The 9,491-nt window shown below is 36.7% G+C and overlaps 1 protein-coding gene across 1 annotated transcript; it reads right to left on the minus strand.

Moving 5' to 3' along the window:
* Positions 1–797: 797 nt before the first annotated feature.
* On the minus strand, positions 798–8,547 carry LOC102499025 (olfactory receptor 4K1). The gene is made up of 3 exons (XM_006165010.1): positions 8,494–8,547; positions 7,397–7,412; positions 798–1,762 (listed from the first exon to the last, which is right to left on the minus strand). The coding sequence occupies exons 1-3, from the start codon at positions 8,545–8,547 to the stop codon at positions 798–800; spliced, it is 1,035 nt and encodes a 344-aa protein (XP_006165072.1).
* Between the last annotated feature and the right edge of the window lie 944 nt (positions 8,548–9,491).

The raw sequence follows: 9,491 nt of genomic DNA on the forward strand, positions 1-9,491 counted from the left end.
ATCTGCTTCTCACTAACGTCCTGCCTCTCTATTGTTCTCTTGCTATCTTTCTCTATCCTCTTCTCTTCACCACCCCTATTCTACACTATCTTATTCTCGTTAAGTACCTTCAGTGCTTTTACGTCCTCCAATTTTTTGCTCTCTACCATAGAGTGTGGATAGTCGGTATATATTGAGTGGATACATACAATATCTTTCTTTCATAGCCTGGCTTACTTCACTCAGCAATAGATCCTCCATTTCTGACCACTTTCTATCAAATTCCAGGGTCTTGTTATTTTTTATGGCTGAGTAGTATTCCATAGAGTATATATACCACACTTTTCCAATCTATTCATCAGTTTGTGGACATTTAGGCTGGTTCCATGTCTTGGCAATTGTGAATAATGCTGCAATAAACATTGATGTGCAAGCACTTTTCTGGCTGAGCGTTCTCCTGTCTCTCGGGTAAATACCCAGAAGTGGGATTGCTGGATCAAATGGTAGTTCTATTTGTAGATCTTTGAGGAACCTCCATATTGTTCTCCACAGTGGAGAAATATATAAGGGAAAAATAACTGAGGAAGTTTAAGATATGCAGTTACAGTTTAAAGAAACATGGGGTGAGATATGGAATCTTGTAATTGCTATGAGAATCTATGAGAATCTGTTCTGCATTTTTCAACTTTAGCTTTTAAGATTTGGGCCCTCCGATAGTAAATGACTAATGATGAAAATTAGACACACAAGAATAACAATGATATATGTTCATTACAACAGTGAAGAAGTATGTGTTTGTATTACTTCCTCGTAATTCTTTAAAAAACCTGCTTGGAATGCACATGTTGACTCCTTAGCTTCTTGATGGCTTCCTTTACATCTTTATTCCTCAAAGTGTAAATTACAGGGTTAAGGAGAGGAGTAAAGACAGTGAAAAACACAGAAATAAACTTATCAATTGGAAAGCTTTCAAAGGGCCAAATATAGATGAAGATTAACGGACCAAAGAACAGAACCACAACAGTAATGTGGGCAGATAGGGTGGAGAGTGCCTTAGACATCCCACCAGGGGCTTGGTGATGGACAGTAGCAAGAATGACAATGTAGGAAATGAGCAAAAGGAGGAAACAAATAAGCGAGAGCAGGCCACTGTTGGTGAGCACCAGGATCTCCAAAACATAGGTGTCTAAGCAGGCCAGCTTGATCACTAGGGGGAGGTCACAAAAAAAGTTATCTACCTTGTTGGGTCCACAGAAAGGCAGATTGACTGTAAATGCCAGATGGCTGGCTGAGTGCAGGATGCCAATGGTCCAGGAGACCCCCACCAGAACGGTGCACACCCTTCGGCTCATGATGGTCATGTAGTGCAGAGGTTTGCAAATAGCGATGTATCTATCATAGGCCATGGCAACCAGGAGCACCATCTCACTACCTCCAAAAACATGCAAGAAAAAGATCTGTGACATACATCCTTGGAAAGTGATGGTCTTATGTTCACTGAGGAAATCTGCAATCATCTTGGGAGTGGCAAAGGTAGCCTGGCACACATCAATGAAGGAGAGATTGCTGAGGAGAAAGTACATTGGCGAATGCAAGCGAGAGTCAGTAATTACTGTGAGGATGATAAGGAGGTTTCCCAGCACTGCAGCTCCATAAAACACAGAGAAGATAAAGAAAAGGAAGAGCTGGATTTCTCGAGAGCTGGATAGGCCCAGCAAAATGAATTCAGTAACCACTGATTCATTGCTCCATCCATTAACGGAATATGGACTGCTGAAGTTATCTGGAAGGAAGAAAAATATTAAAGATAACATAAGAATAAGCCTTTCACCATTTCAGAAATGAAATGGGTGCTTCAATTCTAATAAATATAAAAATACTATGATAAGGCTATAAGACAATAAGTGTTCACATCATTGTTAGAAATTCTTATTTTCCCTGTTATTCTCAGATAATTACATGACTTATTCTTTATTTTTTCATTTATGGATTGATAATAGATGATGAATTGAAAGATTTATTTAAATAACAGATAAGTCTATCTGGAAAGAAGAAGGTGAGAGACAGCAGCATTGGCTATTGTATTCCAACATATTTTTGTAGAAGTGAAGAAGATCTCAATAATACTTTGCAAGCCATGAATACTATACTTACACATTCAGATTATGAATTGTTGAAAATAATTCTAGTGCCTTTTATAGAGTCTTGGTGGGAGAGAAAATTTAGGTCAAGTTTAACAGGATGTAAACCAGCCTGGTAACTGTGGAAATGACATCAGAGGAAGGGGTTGGATGTGGCCATGCTTTTGAGGTAGCTGTAGTGAGAACAATAAAGAGGAATAAATTTATGACAAGTTATGCTGGTCTGAGCAAGATATTGCATTCATCTTTCTACATGAAAATAATTAAAAGTTTATTGCAATGATATAGATGATCTAGCTGTGAAAGAAGTGTCTTCCTAGAACCTCAGAAGTATATGTTCTTTTTAGTCAAAAATTATTCTTTTATTTTCATGATTGTACTCCTTACCCTTCTCAATATGATTTTCCCATATGAAGTTGAATTTGATGCTATTTAATCTGATTAGCTATCTGTTACTAAGATGGGAGTGAATGCAATTTTAGTTAGCATGGTATATTTACTAATTAAATTTGTACTTGTACTATCTTTCTGATGATTTTACAACCTCTTTCCTCTAATGATACCCTTTAACATTATGATAACAAAGTGTTTCCCAAAGTCTGTTGAATAGCATCTCAGATGTAGCTAATTCATTCAACAAATAAATATTGTCTCTTGTATACTACATGCTCCCAGACTCTTGAGACAAGACAATTAAAAAAGGCAGGGTGGAGGGTCTGTCCCATCTTCATGTAGCTACATATTAAGAAGGTGATGGGACTGACAGAGGCGATTAAAAATAAAGAAACAAAACATATGATATGTCAGCGATGAATTCTATGGAGAAAATAAAACAGAATAAATGAATATGGACTATAACCAGTTTTCAGAAAAAGCCTCACTAAGCAGGTTAATATTTAGAAAAATGAGGTAAAAGAAAAGCAAGTCCTTTTGAATTACACTTCAAGCAAAAGGAATAGGGAGCATGTGCAATAATTTATTTATGTAAAATAGTACTCTCTTGAGAAACATCAATATAGTTTTTCTAAGTTTATTAACCATTAGTTGAATTGAAATTTAGTTTTTAACTTATAGACTTGACATGGGAAACTGGCTTTTTTAAAATACAAATTTTGAAAAAATGCAATTAGAAAAAAATGATATAGGATGAGTGTACTCATGGAGAGAGAGAGAAAAAGAGAGAGAAGGAAAGAAAAAAAGAATCTCCCAGAGTTGATGGCCACACTGCAATCCCTTCTCCTCCTTTCTGTTTCTGGGAGTTTGAGCACACACATGAGCATCTAGTGTGTTTTCCAGTAGCTAGTTCCGGGACTCTGCACAGTCGGCCATGTGAAATCAAGCTGCTTTAATCACCACATCGCCATCTGACCCCAAATCAGCTTTTAAAAATAACATTCTGCCTCATTGGGTTAAATACGTTAATAATTTTAGAAAAGTATAAATTCAATCTTAAAAAGAAAACACAGACTAAAAACTAGCTTTTAAAAAATTTTAATAAAATATGAACAGAAAATAGCTTTCCAAATTCTTGCTCATAAAGAACTTGAAAGAAATTATTTATTTTTGTATGAATGTATGATGCTATTTTTATCATTCAAGACAAAATTGAAGCAATCTGTAAACTCCAGGAATAAACTTTCAAATAGAATTGGCCAGATCTCAGAATCTAGGAAGAACTACCTATATGTCTGTAGACACACTAAACAGTAAAGAGGTTGTTTTTTTTTGTTTTTGTTTTTTTTTTTTTTTCATGGCATAACTTTAAAATGTAGAGTATTAAAAAAAATAAAAATGGTCCTTTGGAGAGGTTTAGACTCTTGAGTCTCTTAAATCATCATCCTATTGTAGTATCCTCAACTGGACTGGTATGAAGCATACTTGTGCTGGGTAAATTTACTTTACTAGCCAAATGATATGCAGTGATTGAATGTATAAAACAAATTTTAAAAATAAATGAATAACATCATTCTATATGTATACAAGGCCTGACAAGGGTTTGCAAAGTGACAAATATATTAAACTAGTTTTCCACTTTGTCTACAATTACTATTATGTTCTATTGCTAGAGAGTACACATGCTCACCAGAGAAAGAGAGAAAGAAAGGAAGAAAGCACTCCATGGGGCGTGGTCAGCCTGCAGTTCCTTCTCCACTTCTTCATGCTGTCAGGATTTGGAACATGCTTGCACCCATGTCTAATGTGTTTTTCAAGCTGCTGCAGATGGGATTAGAACTGCAGTTGACCATGAAGGATCCAGCTCCCTTAGTGTTTAGGCTATGAGGCTGGCACTGTCTAGTTACTTTAATTGAATTGACTTACTTAGTTCTATAACTCCAGATAGAAGGTCTCTAAAAACATTGTATTTTTTTCCATAGTAAAAGATAGTATATATTCCTTTCCATTTTTTTTTTTTTTTTGGAGAGGTTTTTGTCTTAGGGAACATGCACTTGCCAGATAGATATATAGAAAGAGACAGAGACAGTGGGTGGGAAAGAGAGAAATTACCCCCCCCAAGGGAGATGTCCACACCTCAATCCCTTCTCTATTCTCCTTCTGGGTTCTTAGGCATGCATGCACATGCCCCTGGTGTGATTTTTTTTTTTTTTTTGAGAGAGATTTTCACTGTAGGGCGCGTGTGCTCGCCAGACAGACAGAGAGAGACAGAGAGACAGAAAGCGAGAAATCACCCCCCAGGGGGGATGGTCACGCCGCAATCCCTTCTCCTCCATTCTCCTCTCGGGATCTTGGGCACGCACGCACACGCGCCCGGCGTGAGTTTTAAGCCACCGGGTCCAGGACACGAACCGCGGTCGACTACGTGGGAGTCCAGCGACATAGCCATTACGCTAACTGCTGGTTCCCCCCCTGGTGTGATTTTAAAGCCACTAGGTCCAGGACTTGAACAACGGTCTGCTATGTTGGAGTTCAGCAGTGTAACTGTTATGCCATCTGGTGGTTTTGATAATCATATTCTTATTCATGGTTGTGCAATCAGCCAGTCTTCGTGGAAAGGCAAAAAATGAAAACTTACACAGAATGCCACAAAGAGAGATCAGAAGATGTGTATTTAATTCCTGGCTTCACCTCTTACTATTAGTCATGACTTTCTTCAGTCATTTCAGCTTGTTGAGTACTACAGTAATTATGTGCTAAGCACTTTGTTGGCTCAGAGTTATGATGATGAGCAAAGCAGGAGAGATGCACATCCTCATGCAATTCACCACAATTCTCTGAATTTTCTATTCCTTGCTTATGATAGTGTGCATTTGAAAGAGATATATTAATTACAAAGTGATAAATATTACTTATGTTAGCATACTATTATAACTAAAAATTACATTAAAAAATTAACTTTCATGTAAGTAAAGCCAATCTGAATGGGAAAAGTTCTGATTCTGAAAAGATGAACAATCTCTGAGACTTTCAAAAGACCAAAAATAAAATAAAATATTAGAGTAATTTATTCTACAATAAATATATAATTTATTCAAGTAGTGGAATGAAAATCTGACAAAAAGGAAAGAAGATACTGAAGATAGGCCATACCATTTTTGACAGTTGTATTCACCTGCGGTTACTTTGTCTTGAGTTTATCAGTTCTAATCCGTAAAAGAAAAGAATTGGTATAAACTGGAGCTAGAATTACATTCCAAATACATATCATTGGGAAAGAGAAGAAGACATTCTTTGTTGTTACAATATTACATCTGCTTCAGATTTCAAACATTTTTCTTAATCTAAATTTCTATTTTAGTCAAATAGTGCCCTGTCATTTAAAAATGTTATGTATTTTTGTTTTTTAAGAGAGAATTTCACTATAGGACATGTGTGCTCAAAGAGACAGAGAGACAGAAAGGGAGATATCACCCCCCAGGGAGGATGGCCATGCCACAATCCTTTCTCCTCCATTCTCCTCTCAGGATTTTGGGTATGCATGCACACACAACTGGCATTGGATTTCAAACCACCAGATCTGGGATTTGAACCTCTGTCCACTATGTAGGAGTCCAGTGATGTAACCATATGCCATTGCTGGTCCCAAATAGTGTCCTGCCTTTGACATCAGGGTATCCCAGGGTTAATCTTTTCTTGGTCACTGACTTTGGAAAGCAATTGTAGGTCTCTATTTAAGCTAACAATAAACTAAACATCATCAGTTTTCCATTAAAAGAGAATGAGAAATTTATATAGAGTACTCTCTGGACTCAGCAATAATTAATTTGACTGAGCCAGGAGGTCCAGCTAAAAGCATTCCACTCAAGCAGGAAGAAAGAAACAAACTAGAAAAGCAGGAGGTCAAATCGTAAAAGCTTCTCTTTTGGGTCAAACTCTAGCTTACCCAGCTCAAATTTTTAAGTACAGTAATTTAAAAGTCTTGGTGATCATACTGGAAATATCAGACATGAAGAGTGTCAACTAAAGATATGGGAAAGAAGAGACATCTGTCAATGAAGATTACCATGTTTATTGAAGGAAATTCCCTTCCAATTGTGTAGACAATTAATTGAATGATGTAAAAGTTTTTGGGTGTTAAAGACTGGATTTAGTTTCCTTGCAATGATATGTGACCGATAAGTATGTAAATATATGTGCATCTTTGATAGAGTATGCAAAAGAATAAAAACTCTGAGCTCTTCAATGTGAAAAACATCAAATCATGACATTCTGTATTTGTAAACTGCTGGGAGGAAAGGTCTGTTAATCAAAATGATAGCAGTATTTTCTTAGTCAAATTTGTGCAAGTACAGTGCTAAAGATCCATGCATTATCTTATTTATTCTTACCATATTATGAAGGAGGTAATTTTGTAAACAGTGCAAGTAAGCTCTAGCAGTGAAATTAGTGTCACACACAGGACACAGTGATAGTTAACAGGGGTTTCATACCCAAAAAACACATATTTCACTAGTATACAGCAACTAATGAAAGGCCCAATTGCTGAGAATGTACATCTGACGAAGTCCATCATCTTAAAAATGACAATTGTCTCATTCTATTCTCTACTGTCATCTCTTTTCTTTCTGAACTACATATGTCAACATGAGTACTTTTACTTCGGTGCTTCACTCCATCACTTGTGCTAATAGTCACAGTATTTAGAAATAATTTGATATTTTATTTCAGATTCTAACATCTCACATACAAACTAAAGTACTTATGCTCAAGAACCTTGGCTATTTTGGCTTTAATAATAATTTAAGCTCAGAATCTCTTCAACCTCTAAGTTGCAGTATCTATATTTGTTCTTTAGTTTGATGTGATTAAGTCCCACTTACCAATTTTGAGAGAATCCTAGGGGAGCAACAACAGGTTGAAGAAGAGCTTCTAAAACACATTTTTAAGTGAGTCACAAAAGTCCATAAAACAAATGTTTAAATACCATATCTTCGTGTCCCCAAATATCAGACAACCAATCCCCTGGACTGCAACAGCCAATTGGAAAGTGTCCTTTCTAATAATTATGTCATCTTGCTATGGGAGTTATTAACATTGGTTACTTTTCACAAAAAAAGGCAATGAGAATTTTTATATTGTTCACCTCTAAGTGCAGGTAAAGCATTTATCACAAGAGGAAAAGACTGACCCAGAATCTTACAACTACAGTTGCCCTCTTTTAATAATCTCTCCCTTGTCGCAGTCTTCATCAAAATAATATTAACACTATATTATTATTACATATGAATTAATTAAATTAAATGTGTATTATATATAATACTAAAAGAGAAATTCAAACATTTCATAGAAAAATGGTACTTAAGTACAAGTCTCTTTTGGTGTAAACAATTTTGAAATCTATGCAGTTTTTCATAGCTTGTATTTTCCATAAACTTTTTGAAGGCTCTCACATAATCTAAGCATTATATATTTTATAGTACAGTGAGAAGCTCCACCAACAAGTCCTTGGGATTCATGGAAGATTGGTTCTAGGACCACAGATGCTCAAGTCCCTTGTACAAAATGATACAGTATTTGCAACTAACCTACACACATCCTCTCATTTATTTTCTTTTTCTTTTTTGAGAGATTTTTGCTATAGGATGCCTATGTTCACCAGAGAGACAGAGATACAGAACGCGAGAATCCATCCCTCTGGGCTAGATGGGGTGATTTCTCTGCAGTTCCTTCTTCTTTATTCTTCTCTCAGGATTTTGGGCATGCATACACATGTGCCCAAGGTGAGATTTGTTTGTTTTTAGAGAGATTTTTGCTATAGGGTGCATTCATTTGCTGGAGAGACAGAGAAACAGAAGGCAAGAAAGTATCCCCCAGCATAGGTGGCCACACCACAATCTCTTCTCTTTCATTCTCCTGTCTGGCATGAGTTTTAAGTCACCAGACTGGGACTCAAATCATGGTCAACTACGTGGGATACCAACAATGTAACCAATAGGTCATTGCACGTCCCTCTCCCATATTCTTCAGTCATCTCTAGATCACTTACAATACCTAGCATAATATAAAAGTTACAGTTATTTTACCATGTTTTTAAAAAGAATTATTTAATTTTATTATTATTACTTTTAATTTGCTACAGGACATATGTGCTCAGCAGAGAGAGACAGAGAGAGAAAGAGAGAAAGTGAGAAATCAAGCAACCAGGTCCAGGACTTGAATCATAGTTGGCCACGTGGGAGTCCAGTCCCTTAACCACGATGCCTCCTTCTGGTGTCTCCCCTGTGTTCTTCAATTGTGTTACTTTTTTTTATTGTTGTATGTATTTTTTTTTTTTTTGGAGAGGTTTTCACTATAGGGCACGTGCACTCGCCAGAAAGACACAGAGAGACAGAGAGATAGAAAGCGAGAAATCACCCCCCAGGGGGGATGGCCACGCCACAATCCCTTCTCCTCCATTCTCCTCTTGGGATCTTGGGCACACACGCACACGTGCCTGGCTTGAGTTTAAGCCACTGGATCCAGGACTTGAACCGCAGTTGACTACATGGGAGTCTAGCGACATAGCCATTACGCTAACTGCTGGCCCCTGTATTTTTTAAATTTATTTTTTGTAGATAGTTTTGGTCTGAAATTGGTTTAGTTGCTGGATGTAGAACTCACAAAAATGGAAGGGTGATTATAATTTCACTTTTTCCTCTCTTTTATGTGTACTTTAAATATGTTTCATTTCTATATGTCATAATCTTAATATGAGCACATAGGAGAAAAGTATTTTTAAACAATGAAAAAGTGGAAAAGTCAAGTGTTCTAATACATGTGTCTAGAGTCTGAAGGCCAAGAATCAGAGACAGAAGAAAATGATGTCTTAGATCAAAAAGAAAGAGAATTTATCTTTTCTGTTCCTTTTGCTGTATCTGCGCTCTCAAGGGATTAAGTAGATGATGCCTGCCCATCCCAGTAAGGGAGAATCTTCTT

Source organism: Tupaia chinensis, unplaced genomic scaffold (genome assembly GCF_000334495.1).
Source record: "Tupaia chinensis unplaced genomic scaffold, TupChi_1.0 Scaffold143788_1, whole genome shotgun sequence".
Lineage (NCBI taxonomy): Eukaryota > Metazoa > Chordata > Mammalia > Scandentia > Tupaiidae > Tupaia > Tupaia belangeri.

Excerpts from the sequence above, each read along its gene's own strand:
- LOC102499025 (XM_006165010.1), bottom strand. The coding sequence starts at position 8,547 with ATGACTGAAGAATATGGGAGAGGGACGTGCAATGACCTATTGGTTACA.